At 45.5% G+C, this 14,729-nt stretch overlaps 1 protein-coding gene across 1 annotated transcript in view; it reads right to left on the reverse strand.

Moving 5' to 3' along the window:
* Positions 1 to 239: 239 nt before the first annotated feature.
* The window catches only part of LOC111271886 (plexin-B), a 34,945-nt gene continuing 20,455 nt past the window's right edge, over positions 240 to 14,729 (reverse strand). The window contains exon 3 of the mRNA XM_022852917.2: positions 240 to 665. Coding sequence (XP_022708652.1) covers positions 498 to 665 — 168 coding nt within the window. The 3' untranslated portion in view covers positions 240 to 497. The remainder of the gene's footprint in view (positions 666 to 14,729) is intronic.

The raw sequence follows: 14,729 nt of genomic DNA on the forward strand, positions 1-14,729 counted from the left end.
CCAAATCATAATGCTCCCACATATCGACCGTAGGTGACGAAACGAACGACTACAGAAATTGCCGTTATTATATGTCTGTCGGCTCGGGAACCAAACAAAATGAAGCCGACAACCCTCGAACGAAATTGTGACTGGATGCGTCATGACCAGTCGCTGCTTTTCTATACAGCCTGCCACTTGCTACTACAAAGATGACCGTTCTGATCGTACAATGATAACGAAGAAGTTGATGAAGATCGCGAACGCGAAAGGGGACGATCATATTTTGGTTTACGAAACTACAACGCCGCTAGTGTTCGGGTCCAATGTTCACATATCAGCGATGATTACAACTATTACCTCAGAAGTTTCATTTGTTCGTGTGTGCGACCTATCCGTGGTGTATATTCAACTCTTTGTCTCTATCTCGTTCGCTGTTCTTTTCGAACCAATTTTTTCATTCTTGATATTTTTACCTCGGCAATCCGGTTGAACTTCAGTGAACATCCATTGATTGCTCAGTGGGCTATGTGTCTGCTTGGAAATGAAGTACTAACCTTATAAGGCGATGCGGCGTAAACGAAGTCACCGTGGATGCTTAACATCATGTCGGCGAGGATTGAATGGGGATGATCTACTTCGACCTCCTCGAACTCTTCTCCGATGCCCTCCGCTGATAGTAAGACCTGCAACGTTAGAAGTGAGGTCACTTCTTAGATTGTGCTATTCAAGTAATAAAAGATCACACGGCCGTCGGTAAACAATAAACATTTATGTCGCGTAACAGCTGGTATAATTTACAAATTACCATCTGGTTGGGTGTAGTCAAATCTTCACTGCCTCCAAATGCTAACTTTTTTTTCGTAGAAATATATTTATCTACCGCAAAAATAAGAGTAACTATGTGTGCATCTACTTTGTATTTTTGATCTCCTGTCATCGTTTTGTTACTTGTTAACAAAGCTAATGAGAAGAAAAGGCAACTTTACATGAGCTTTGCTACCAGTGTGCACAGAGCGAAACGTGCACTTGTTCTCAGTTCCCGCTTTCACCTGCTGTCGCGTATCTGCTATTCCGCCATCTTCCATCCATTATACTACTCGATGCCCTGTGCCCCTACCTAAAGTCTGCTTAAAATTTTTCTTCAAACAGAAGTTGATTACATGGTTTGTCGCTCCAAAATAAATAAGTCTAGTAATCGGACTAGTACATCACCTTCGTTCATACAACCTCTGCTTCCTTTGTACTTTTTTCGTTCCTGTGAGCAGCTTCTGATCTGTCATACGTGAGAACGAAAGATACAGAAAGGACCGTGAATCACACACTTCATTCCGGCAAGCTTTCTGCCATCATCACGACCAAATGCCAAGCATCAGCTCCTCTTTGCTGCCCCTCAAAATCCTCGCCTTTAGGACCTTGATATGCCCAATCTTGCTCATGAGTGCCCGGGCTTTGGAATCTATTCAGTTTCGCCTCTACTATTCTGAACTTCTTGTCCGGTTGCCCGGACTCACTTTCTTTCTATTTTTCCTTTGTGTGCTCTCTCTCTCTTGCTCCCGCATCCCTCTTTCGCTCTTTCTGTCTATCACTTCTATCTCTGCACTTTCCGAGACTTAGAACGCTGTGTTGTCGACGACAAGGAAACCTTGCGAGATTCCCGTTTCCTGCGGGCCGTATCTAACCTGGCACCGGGTCCCCCGGCAACCGGTTGCCATCGCTGACTCCTTGTTCCCACCTAGCAACGGTGTGCTATGTAAAACACCTTCATCGCTATATCAAAACTGGCGTCACTGCGCTATGGGCTAGCGATCGTTGTGGGTGCATTGGAGGGCCAGGAACCAGGTGAGTCAGCTGAGCAATCGTTCGTAGCTTAGAGTACACACGCAAGCCGTACATGTAGCTAACGCATTACATTAGGACAAATTGCTGGACCAGGGGCAGGCAAGTCAGCCTTGGGAGCCTTAGTTGCAAAGGGGGACAAGCGCAGGCCGGAAACGTGTGTTAAAGCTAGACACGGATCGGGAAAAGACGGCCGTTGCAAGCAGAGCGAAGATACCCTAAGGACGTCGTCCCATGTTACCCCACGTTTCCCCTGCCGTTTCCTTTCATCATAAAGCGTGCACGTAATCTTCTTTTTCCCTTGCTCACCACTGCTACTGGGGCAGCACAGCGGCTTCCGTCGTTGCTCTCCTGTGCGGAATGCTTCCTGCGTCGTTTCGGCTTTGTCGCGTCGGCGCCTTTTCATATGGCCACTCCGTGATGTAGCCTTGGGTGAAGCCAGCGTCTGCTATGGTACATATAGCGGTAAAGCCCTTGCAGGTAGGCCGTTGGGCCATTATGTACTAGCAACGTAGCTACCTTCGTCAGTGTCTTCGCCATTTTCATTGCGTCTGGGATGTTGTATAGCGCTGCGTAGCTCCCGGACGACAGCATGTTAGCGCGGGGAAAGAAGCAAGGACGAGGCGCTCAACGAAGAGCGACGTCAGAGAGCAGCAAGGAAACATGAACATAGTGAACGATAACAGTTTCTCGGTGCTCAGGAAGGCTCGGAGGTTCCGCGGGAGCGAGAGGGCGTTCCACTGATACAACAATGATGGAGAGATGTAGCCTCAGTGAAAACGTCTTAACAAAAATCATAGAACGCACGCGAAATAAGAGAGGAATTAAAACATGCGACGGAGGATCGAATATCCGCCGAAACGATCAAATGTTAGAGAAGCAGCGAAAAAAAAGAAAATAAGAAGGATAAATGAGTTTGCGGGGGACGTTCATCAGAACGACCGTGGACATCTAACAGTGCCATATATATATCTTTTTCTTGACCTGTCATCGCGGACAGCGTTTGCTCTAGTAGCAGAATTGCGCGCTAGTAAGAAAATAAACTATAAGCAAGCAAGGACAAATTATACAGAAAAAGTAGTTTACAAAGGCCAGTGAAACACCGCTCATGAATTGATGCCTGTGACCTTGGTAACCTAAAGCTACTTGAATGTTGCCGTGAAAATGCCACCTGTTTACTGCCAGGCGCGCAGGCCATTCCGTCCAACTGTTCCCGAAGCAAAACATTGTAGGTAGAATATGCGATGTCCGCACGATTGGCTGCTTATACACCTCACATCATCCGGTAACAACAACTGAGGGTAGTTTGTTGAGTGCGCCATGGCCACATTATTCGATCGAGTGTCTATTGCAGTTTCGCGCGCTATAATTATCGTTATTGTTGCTGGTGCTTTTTTATAGGTAACTTTTTGGATTAGGTAACGATGTGACTTACGGCGTTATATGGGTCTACTATAGGTTTCGCTAATGACATGATAACTACAAAATAACTTACCAATAATTGATAAGAGCGTGTGAATCTCATACATATCCCATATACAACTAGCTCTATTCTATGATCTCTAGCTATGGTCGAACGAATTCAACCAGGATTTTTACCATTACAGGTTTCTTCTCTTGGTTTTGTCCTATCGAAGATTTTCGTTCGCAGCACTATATTATGTTTAGTACTCGCGCATGTTGTAAGATTTCCTGTTTGTTTTCTATGACGCTTTGAGCGGATCGAGTCGAATAGAGTCACGTTTCAACACAACCGCCTGCCATCCATCCCCTTGCCATACACATACAGAAAACGTTCAATGGATGAAACCTTAAGTATCATTGGTTCCCCATAGCTTGTCAACACCAGCCACATTCGTGCCAGCAAAAAAAATTCGGCTACGTGGGGTCCTGCTGTGTTCAATAGCTACGTAAGCACCCAAATTCGCTTCTACACAAACAACCATATGCTATCCTATACCCAAATACACTGTCGTGAACACAGATCGACAGAACCCACCATCAGCGCTACCATCTTTTCTACCTAGTGCTATAAAACGGCGAGTTTGCTACCTGCCCAATGCTCGCTTCCGACTCCTGTTCAGCCTTGGACACCACTGACAAACGAAGATCAGACCCTCAGCCCTCGACAAGCTAGTAGTCCAAATAACGGGCTTCCGAAGCCCTTTGAACGGGCTTCGGCAGTTTTCTCTTTCTCTCTCTCTCTCTCTCTCTCTCTCTCTCTCTCTCTCTCTCTCTCTCTCTCGATAATCTGAAGTCCGTGCTTCAAGCAGAAAGGTACATACGGCTGATGAGCTTACCATTTGTGGCTCACTGACTGGTCAGATAGCCACGACAAACTAGAATTGATGTTCACTACTTGTAAGCAACAAGCCCCTTCTTGCCACGGCTCTAATAGGCCGATAGAAACCTAAAAGGGCTGAGCCTGTATTTGCAACAAGAGCCTGCATAGATGTGTTTAAGGGATGATGGTGTGTGCAGCTGTGTGTACAGATTTAAGAGTATTTGTTTGGCTCCGATTTCGGACCAACCGAATTAACAAACCGTCGGACGGGAAAGCGGGATGTAGGAATCGCATGGTCAAACAACCTGTGCTATGGGATAGGAATTACAGTAAAATGATATACGGTAGGGACTGAAGCCATCTCTCGCATAAAGATCGGCGGCTGAAGTACTACAGTAGCCGCATATTTAAGCTGAGATTTGGCTTGCGTGCAACGGGCATTACAAGGCTGAAGAGACGCTTATGTTATTCCTAGCTGCTTTGCAATGGCATCACTACGACTGTTAGTTAACGTTTCGTCCGGCTCTACGAAAAAGCCATTGAGTTGAGCACCGATTAAACCCTGTGGTTGCCGAAGATATACCGAATCTTAGGAAATCGGGACGGTACCCTATGGAAGGCATCCAGCGATTTCTTCCGTGGGCAAAAAAGCTATAGGGGTTCTTGTGAGGGGTTTCGGAATTGATTGAGGCAGACGACAACAGCCTGCGACAATTAGTTGTCCAGCAAACTGCAGATTCATCTGAGCCGGTGCAGTAAGACGTGCAACAGCCAGTCACGGACCGAACACGATTGGACTGGCGTGACACCAATGGAAACCATCATAATCACTAGGACGATGCCACCATCGAAGAGTAACACATGCAGCTCAACAGCCGGAGTATTAGTGGATGGCCAGGTAGGATAGAGGCACACAGAGCGCTTCGTTGCTGCGCCTACCAAGTAGCCATACAAAAGGGGGTTGCAGAAGATTGTGAACAGCGAACGATCGATAGTAGAATCAGTAAAAGCCCGATGAACTTAGGTTCGTAACGACAGGCTTTATAAGGTGGAGTAAGTTGGGAGCCGATACGTCACGGGAAGTCGATAGGGTTGTCTACCATTGTTAACCTGTCCCATAGGCGTTCTTAGGTTTGAAGTCTAGATTATTTACTTTCTCTCTGCCAATTGCCCAGTAGGCATGTCAACTGAGTTGGAGACCGTATACAAGTAGTTGTAACGTCTGTAACGTACTACTGAAACGTAGCAGCAGCAATAGTGAAATTATATTAACCTAAATTTTGTGAACTAGAAGCAAGTAAATCCAACGCGACGGAATAAGGTAAAAAGGAGAAACAAAGGAATCACATAAATCGTAGTTGGACAACACGAAAACTAGATGTACACAATCGTAGAATCAGTTGGACCTAATAGCTTACTGCTTAAAGCCGTACGGGGGATATATTATGACTGGCTTAGATTTGGCCTTAGCACAGGTATAACAGATGATCCAGTCTGACGCGACTGAGGAAGAAAAGGCCTCGTATGCCAAAACAATGGTGAGTTCCATCTCTTTGGAGGCAAGTGGAGGCAGTCTGTGAGGTACATTTGCACGAAATTAAGATTGGTTAGGTAAAAAAAAATACAAGAACAAATAAAACCCAATAGAACCAGCTTTCGTCTAATCGAAAAGTCCTACAAAGCGAAAGAAGGCTCCCATGTGTGGGCGACATGACCAGGTGTTTGTACGGGGTTATGAACCGTGGACATGATATGTATTGGGAAAAAAGACAACGAAGCTTGATACAGTTAATCAACTGGGTCACTGAAACATCCGACTGAGACAGAACGGCTTACGGAGGTAGTTTTTCTGATGTATTGTTCTTGTGCCATTTTTGCTCAGGGTCGATGTTGCATTACAGCTACCATTCTTCATTGTCATTTGTGTATGATTGGGTTGACGTCCCATCTTTGAAATCTCTATTTGATTTCTATTCCATTCTTCTTCGCTTTATTTCATCATAGTGCCAAGCATTACTTTCCCGTTAGTTTCGATAAAGCACCAAATGTCGTGTTTCTTCTAAAGATTCTCGCAGATTTTTTTCCTCGTCCGTCTATTCAGCCTGTTGCCCATAGTTTCATTTGGTTTTTTTAAGGAATGCATGTTGCTTTGTTATTGAACGAACAATGTTGATCAACAAGCGACAGCGTACCATTGGTATTATCGTCTTGTGCGAGAAGGATGCCAGATTGACCGCCGACATTTCCTGGCCAGCAGCGCAACTACCCGTGCTCGTGCGTTTTTTATCGCTTGAAAACACCGCGCCGTTGGCAAATACCAAACCACTTTTCACACACCCCGACAGATACAACTACACCGCTAGATGTCAACTTTCATACAGCTGAGAGACACCGTCTAGCAACCAGTTTCCCAAAAGGAAAAAAGTTAGCCAACGTCATCGACAAACGCCTCTTTACGCCACATGGCAAAATGGGTAGCACTGGCCGATCACAGCAACGTTGAACAAGCGAATTGAAGTTAGCCGTCAAGTTTATACGTATACGTCAGTTGAGAGCATCGGCCCCGACCCGTCTCCCATCCCCGGTTTGTTTCGTTCCACTGCAGCATCTCCTAACATGTCGACGCTACGGGGGCAAAAAATCGTCTCAACGAATCATCTAGTAAGCTCCGAAGAGACGGCAAGAGCCGTTGGCAACGTACCCGCAACCGGACCTAGAGAGCGAGGAAGCACAAAAGCTGAAAACGCCAAAGAAATAGACCGAACAGAAGAAAAGCCCCAAACAGCGGCCCCATCATCTTCATTCGAAGCATCATCTGATGAAGCCACAGAAACGTTTCTGTGTTGTTTTCTTTTCATTGTTTAGCCTATTCCACCATTTGTCCTTAACAGCTGTTTCGGCAGTGACCACTTGTTGTTGTTGTTGTTATTCTTCCCAAAATGCTAGAAATACTACCACCTTTCCTAAAGACACTCACACGTAGAGGAAACAAAGTGTCAGACACGAACATTATGTACGTACAAATGTACATAACTCACTACACGCGTAATAAGACACACACACACACACACAAAGAGGGACACGAAGGCGGATGAATGCACAATCGGCGTGTGTTTGTTCATCGTTCAAACCCCCTTTTGCTATGGGTTAGGCCAAACGGCTGTCGGAGCAGACAGAAAGGAAGCTACACGCTAGGGATGAGATGTTTCGTTCGATTGAACTGCATCTACGTCCAGTGCCCAAGCTGCGATTAAAATGACTGAAGTCATTGCCTTTTTCTTTTTTGTTAACGAGGGTTAGCCTTTTCCAAGTAATTTCCGCTTCAACTCCACTTTTGATCCATGAATCATCTGAAGTCTCTTGGATACAAACTTCAGCTGGTTTGCAGTTAGCTGGAATAAGCCAGCACGTTATATTAAGGAATGTTGAGTCACACGATGACCGGCGGCACCATATAGGACTTGAATATAGCAATGATAGCCGATAGAAAGTAAGTTTGACAGTAGCTAACTTGAGCTATCAGCCGCCAGCGGTGCTGGTCAATAGGAGCAAACAATCACCAGCTATTCCGTACGGATGCCACCGTATGAAGCTGTTGCCAGTTGTGTACAACGTTGGCAACATTGGCTATAGCATCGGTAATGCCGTCATCGGCACCACTACTAACAACGGTACAGAAGCCTCCAAGCTATTGGGGAGAACCAGGGGGCGCCGCCAACGACTGCATTGCTAACCAGATATGGATATACATAAATACTTGCTGAGACAGCTAGCCGGACACGCAACTTAGTCGGTAGCTCTTGCGTTCTACTGTGTGCCTTTTGCTCGGCTAGCAACGCTTGGTTCTATTTTGCTTCTTCTATTTAATGGCGAGCACAGTTCGCCTAGTCGATCGGTAGACTCCCGGGTAAACGAAAAACCTATACTGCCTTCTTGTCATATTGACGCGATACAACAGCGCATCGCGTTAACTTACGCGACGGAAACGACAAAACAGCAGACAGCAAAGACGGCTAGGGATCTCGTACAACAATAGAATCAACAATATAACTACAATAACAGCATCAACGTCAGTGGGACTCGCTGAAACAGCAATACGCTCAACAATAACCACATTGTTTCACCATACCAATAGAGACGGAGTTGACGAAAAGTGGGTCGTTTTTCTTTTCTTACGTTATCTGATGCGGGGCGTTAACGTTGCGCCCTGTTGTGGTCGAGTCCATAGGAAGCTATGGTTCGAGAGGACTGCCGGTACACATGCACACTTCTAACCCAAATTCGGAATTGCCTGAGAGCTTCTGCGATTCGCCTAATTGTGACTCGTTTCACCTGTCTGACACGGCGAGACGATCAAGCCGTTGTTAACATCTGATATTATATGTCAGTGCGTGTTATAATGAACAGGTACGTCTAAATACGCTTATGGTAGTCGTCAAATAACTGAAAGCAATGTCCAGTTTAATCCAAGCCTAGGCATATACTCTAATTCAGAGCGAGCACTTATCAACTAGTTATTGCCGTTTTCGAAGAGGATGCCCAGCCTACTCCCTAGGCGACATGTTCTCCTGTGGGGGGCAAGTTCTTGATGCTACACCGGAGAGGGGATTTCAAGGAGTTCTTTATGTAATGAAAATGTCGTCAAGCATTCAAAAAAAAAGTACGTAGACGTACCTCGGTACACATAGGAACACAAGTCATCAGCTGTGATCAGATCGCGCGATTGGACACAGCGTCCCCTAGTGATCGGCAATCTCCAATGGCAACTATCTTTATGACAACTTTATACGAATACGCTATGCTCATTTCTTGTAAACGATCAAGCCAAATAAGGAAGCCTTTTATCTTCTACGCGGCCGTTAAATAAATAGAGACGACCAACCAGCTTCTACAGGCGCTACGAGCGTTACCTTTGTCGCGACTGCCGCAGTTTCCGTGTCATCACGACGTGAAATTACTCAATTTCTACCGTTTCGATTCTGCCTTCGGTCGGCGAGTGATCACTGAGGGACGCATCGCATGCTTTCCCATTGTTGTTTTGGCTGGTGCTATTGTTGCTATAGCTGAATAGAATATCTGCACATCGGTGTAACAATAATGTCAACGTTGAATCTCTGCGGTATTTCACAGCACGGTAGGGTATCGTCTTTACTGTTGAAGACATGTCGACGATATTACTTTCATGTCGACGGAGACGGAACCGACGCCAGCAGCCGTAACGATTCGCACGAGTGAGTCTACGACGCCGAACGCGTCAATTTTCTTCAATCGTAACTAGAACCGATCAGTCGCTATCTATTCTTTGAATCTGCTGAATCCCCAGTGTTAGGCCGATTCTTCCGCGCACAGTCCCACCACTGACGACAACGAGCAGAGTAGCAACGATAATCGTACTAATGGTGTATTTCCCAACAACACTGCCGCCGACGCCACAGGCCCAGCACAATTCAGACACGCTGTTCACCCCTCCGCATAATGGCCAATGTTTGTTTTTCAAGTCACCTGCGTAACCTAGCTAGTCTGACTTCAGTCAGCTATTCGATCGGGATCAGAATGCATAATAATTAGCAGAAAACGATCGTGCTGCATAAATATCTCCAAACAGCAGCATAACTAATAATAGCAATAGATTGTATCGAGCGGAATTGATTTACACGTGTTAACAGAACGATGAGAAGATGCGTACGTTGTTAGTACTATGCAAACTGCGCCGATATATTGCGACGTATAAACTTGTCTATTTGGTGATGGCTCGATTATACCGTACGGTAATTATTGCGCATTACTAAGAAGTATTAATTCAAATTATATGCCTGCTGTGGCCTGTATGGTATGACCTTGTGATACCGTTGTTTGTTTCCTTGTTCTTCGCGATGTGAGGCGAAATCATCGCCCGCCTCGATGAGTGCTCTGTAAAATAGGCCTAATCCGGTCATCGATTACATCCTATGGAACATATAGACAGAGAGCGATGAACAGAATAACGTCTTTATCTCGCGTTCGATACTCGGCTCATTGTAGAAGAGGGTGGCAGGCGATCGTGCTCAACGTGAACCATTCCATATTAAAAGCGACCTATAAAGGCCCTTTTCGTTCTAGTGAGTAACAGCAAACTACAACGGAGTGTTCAGCGGCTCTCGGTAACCTAGGACGCGATTTTTATAAGCCAGAGGTAGATATAAGACTCAAGTGTTTATCGTTCATTTTATTACCATTATGTATTAATACCTAAGCAAGCACACAACAAGGTTACGATTTTGTATTTTGTGATTAGCAAACAACACGCGATGCCAAAACAGGAGTCTGGAAGATCCGAGTCGCGTAACATCTGCATATGCTATTTACGTGTTTTTAGTATCCCGCAATGAAGGGCAAACTTATAAGCGGATTTATCTGATAAAGACGCCCCTACTAACTTTAACCTCACCTAGAAAAAGAACTACATGTTTTTCAATGTATATAATTGATTGTTGACAAAGCATACCTACAATGAATATATCTTAAAGAAGAACGCGAAATCCCGATTACATACGCTAAATTAAGGGCACACGACGGCCGAACGATGGAACGAGTCCATTGAGAGATAATCCGGAAAAAGACCCAGACTTGTTACTCACATGCACTGTTATTATACACCAACCTTTGTTACGGTAACATACTGACGTATTCATTTATAATCTCCTATACGCAAAGCAGCTAACTGGTATTAGCAGCATCGACAATATGTACGTCCATGATTTTCCGTCGACCCAGAACTTCACTGACTGTTCTGAGTGTCTGGGTCGCTTAGCTCGTCTGTCCCGTCCCAGTTCTGTGTACAGATCCCGAAGTAGAAGCCGCTGACTTTATAACCCGTTGTCATCGAATGTCCGAATCTCCTGCTCTCCAAAAGGGAGACGCCGATTTTAGCGAAACAAACGCGCTAATCGGTAGATAGCGCTATGCGAACAGTGGTGCAATCCGTTGAAGCGACATCTCGCTAATTTTTCCCGTCCTTCAACGGTGGCTGCAAAAAATGCAGCAGTAGCAGCAAATGCTCAAAACTATACGCACCCATTCCTCATGCCGGTACCACGAAGAAGTATATAGTACTGCAACGTTACGTACTGGGACGTTCTCCTACCTTTCTCCACTCTTCACTTTTTTGAGGGGCCTCGTATAATCGAAATGTTGCAATGATGACTGTTGTTGCCGCTGCTGTTATCGTAATGAGCGTGCTGAGTGAGGCGGGTCCTGCTCTTTGGCTTTTCACCATAGGCCTGTTTTGTAAAGTGACGGTTGTCATCTCTAATAACAATCAAAAAAATGTTTAGCAGCGCTGTCCACGCGTTGATTCGACTCGTTAACATAATCGTATGAGTATTTATCTACGTAGACAGTATCTCCCTAGCGTTGACGTTCGCGTATGCGGTCTTCGTTGATGCTCTATCCGGTACACGGACTAGGTTTTAGGCGGATCTGTATGCATGGACATACGCTGTATTAATACCGTGCTTGTTTTGACGCTAAGTAACAGGTTGGAGATTAGCTAGGTTCTCCGTGCATATCACCACCGGACAGTCGAGAAAAGCAGGAGAACGCAGGAGAAGCTGACCGTCGATCAGCTTCACCTGCGTTAGCGATCGCTCTCTCTGTCTGGATGGGATCCGTTAGCTAATCGTAGGCAGGTAGATGTAAAGCAGAACAAGTAGGCTTTATTTCTGGTGGCCATCGTTAGCAATACGATGGCTCCTGAGCTGAGCAGGGGGAAAGGCGTAAACGTGGCTAAACTAAATCGTTTGTCAGATTAATTCGCTTTTAGATTTATTGCATTGGCGTGTACGCCGAAATCAATCGATGTATTTATTTACTGCGCGGAGTGTATCGCGCTTAGCTGTTGTGCCGGCTATGCGCAGACAGGTCCTAAAGAAGGCCAGCGTATGACGTCCAGTAGGCCGATCCGCCAGACGCATATATCGTCGAATAATGATCAACAACGAGTTTATTTCCAATTTAATTGGCCCCTCCGCCTGCCAATCACTACCCCTCTTACCTCTGTGGGATGCATTTACGGCACCACTATTAATCATTCCTATAATATGTAACCTCGTTTCAATCGATACGCTTCATGCCGCCATTGCTGATGTTCCATCATAAAAATGATGATTTTTTGATGGTAATAACGATGATATCTCTGTTAATATGGCTACGCGTACTCAGGCGTGATCGGATAGAGTGTCATAAATCAAGAGAATAAAGATTAAAGGCGCGCTGATTATATGGGTGACAACATTCAATAACATTACTGTACACCACTTTAGTATACATATATAAGGAATACGATAAATACGAACTTTTTGAGTTTATGATTTAGCACGAATGAAAATTGGGCCGGATTATCAGAATATGATGATCAAAATGACGGTATAAGACAAGTATTTTATTGGCCTGGTTATTTTTATTCGTCCAGTTTGTCCTTTTATCGTTGTTGTATTGAACTGGCGGTAAAATGGTTAACTCATTGAAGGTAGGTTCTCGTAGCAGGTGAAAATAGTAAAATTTCCCCACATTTTCTCCACTAAACTTCGCACCCCATCCATCCCACCTTCTCCCCCGGACGTAGACACACTTCGTTTCGATGAACAGCAGTGCTAGACGAAAAGCTTGTAACATTTAAGCCTGCTAATTGAGACGGTGTACGAATTGCTATGCGATTAACAGTGGAACACGAGATTCGCATCAACAAAGTGAGTATAACTGAAGTATAAGTTAGTTCGGATAAAGTTACGAAGATGCAATCGAAAAGGCATTGGCACACTCACTGACAAAAATCATTGGCAAAAGTCATTGTCACAAATTGCCAGTGGTAAGGAATAGCCATCGTCGAGTCGACCCGACCTGACTTGTCGACGATAACGAAATGTAATGAAAATTTCTTAAGTGATATGAGAAAAGGACCCTCGCTTCCATCCATCCATCGTTTACATGGCGGTCCTTTTGAAACTTGCTGATGTAAGGTGATATAATGAAAAATTACTCCTACAAGAACCAGCACACGCTGATCTACTCCTGCAACGGTATTGGGTTACGACTGCCCGTCCAAACTTTGGCTGCTGACTCTGAGTCAATCGGACGCGTAAAGTTGATCGACTCCAGTCGCTGCTTTCACATCGAAGTTCTTTGTGTTCTAGTGGGTGGGGTGCCAGTGCGGTCCGATCCGACAATTGAACTCATGTACACAGATACACATTCCAGTACAAGTGGGGCGTTACGTTACTGGATTGTGATGTTGAAGCTTCAGAGTCACCAGGTCGATGGGGGTCCACAAGGCATTTGACTTGGCAGAGCCACGGATTGATCGCGGGACAATTGAAGCTAGGAAATGTTGGACGTCTAGAGAGCTGGTTAGCGACAAGAATGACTCGTCAGCTCAGTACGGCATCGGCGCGGTAGACGCGACATTCAACTGTGATAGTTGAACATTTACTACGAGAACCGCTCTGCTGGTAGGAGCAGACCCGATTCGCTCTGCGACTGCTGTCGCGTTGCAATGGTCCCACAGCACTATGCCATGTAACTGTGTCACACTTGGCAGCCTCCCACCGCTAGCCATTCCGTGGAGAGGGTCGTTGGCCGTTGCTTGCCAACCGTATCAAGGAGGCCTCGTTGTTCGCTCGCCGAAGTTTAGCTGTACAACACAGTACAGCCCCTCAGAGACCGACATTCTGGATAGGGAAAGAAATAGAGCTGCCTGGGCAAGCATGCAACGGTGGTCCCAGAAGCTGAACCTAATGTAAGATAAGGGTTCAATAGCACTCGTTCAATAATCGAAGTCTCACTCATCAAGGGCTGAAGTCGACTCAAAACCGTTAGTCGTTGCTGCTGCTGTTGTTGTTGGTAATAGATGTGTGTATGTATGAAGTGTATATGTTTGAGTCTATGGGCGTCAGTAGCGGCGTTTTAGACAACTGCGTTTCTTCAAGCTGCGTACAGTTCAGATGGGATAGTCACCAGGGTAATATTATACAACCCCTACGTACACACATAAGGCATTGCGCTCGTACCGCCCAAAAAAAATGGATCTGCAACGTTTTCGGACCGTTCGACTATAAGTTCAGTCAGAGCGTAGGCGTTCAGAAAGGTATCACGTAGCAAACGCAAACCAGCCGATAGGTTAAAATCGTGCTTTCGTTGAACGGAGAATAGACGTTATCGGTGTTACGATAAAGGTGGCTTTTAGTGGCAGTTAGCCGTTGTTTACTACTAATAATAGTAAAAATAACAGTTCCACGTGTTCCCCCCATTTACTCAGTGTAGAACAGTATTTAGCCCGTGTTCACCATTGACACCCCCTTTATTAACGTAGCCTATGTCCTATTCCTGCCAGACGTCTCAAAGGCCATAGCGACAACACGACGAAGACAACTAGATTGCGATCTAATCACCACAGGCTGTTAGCAAAGTCGCCCGCCGAGAACTGCCGAAGGGGCCGGCTGTCGAGCAGGTCCATTAAAGTTTTGAAGTCTGATTTCTCTGTGCTATCAGCTACCGATCAGTTTTTGTTTTCTCCACTAGTTACCTCAGTACCGCAATTGTCCATGTGTCACACAAGGAGACTACGACGCTGTCTTAGACTCAACGACCAGCA

The sequence above is a fragment of the Varroa jacobsoni genome, unplaced genomic scaffold (assembly GCF_002532875.2).
Source record: "Varroa jacobsoni isolate VJ856 unplaced genomic scaffold, vjacob_1.0 contig01218, whole genome shotgun sequence".
Classification (NCBI taxonomy): domain Eukaryota; kingdom Metazoa; phylum Arthropoda; class Arachnida; order Mesostigmata; family Varroidae; genus Varroa; species Varroa jacobsoni.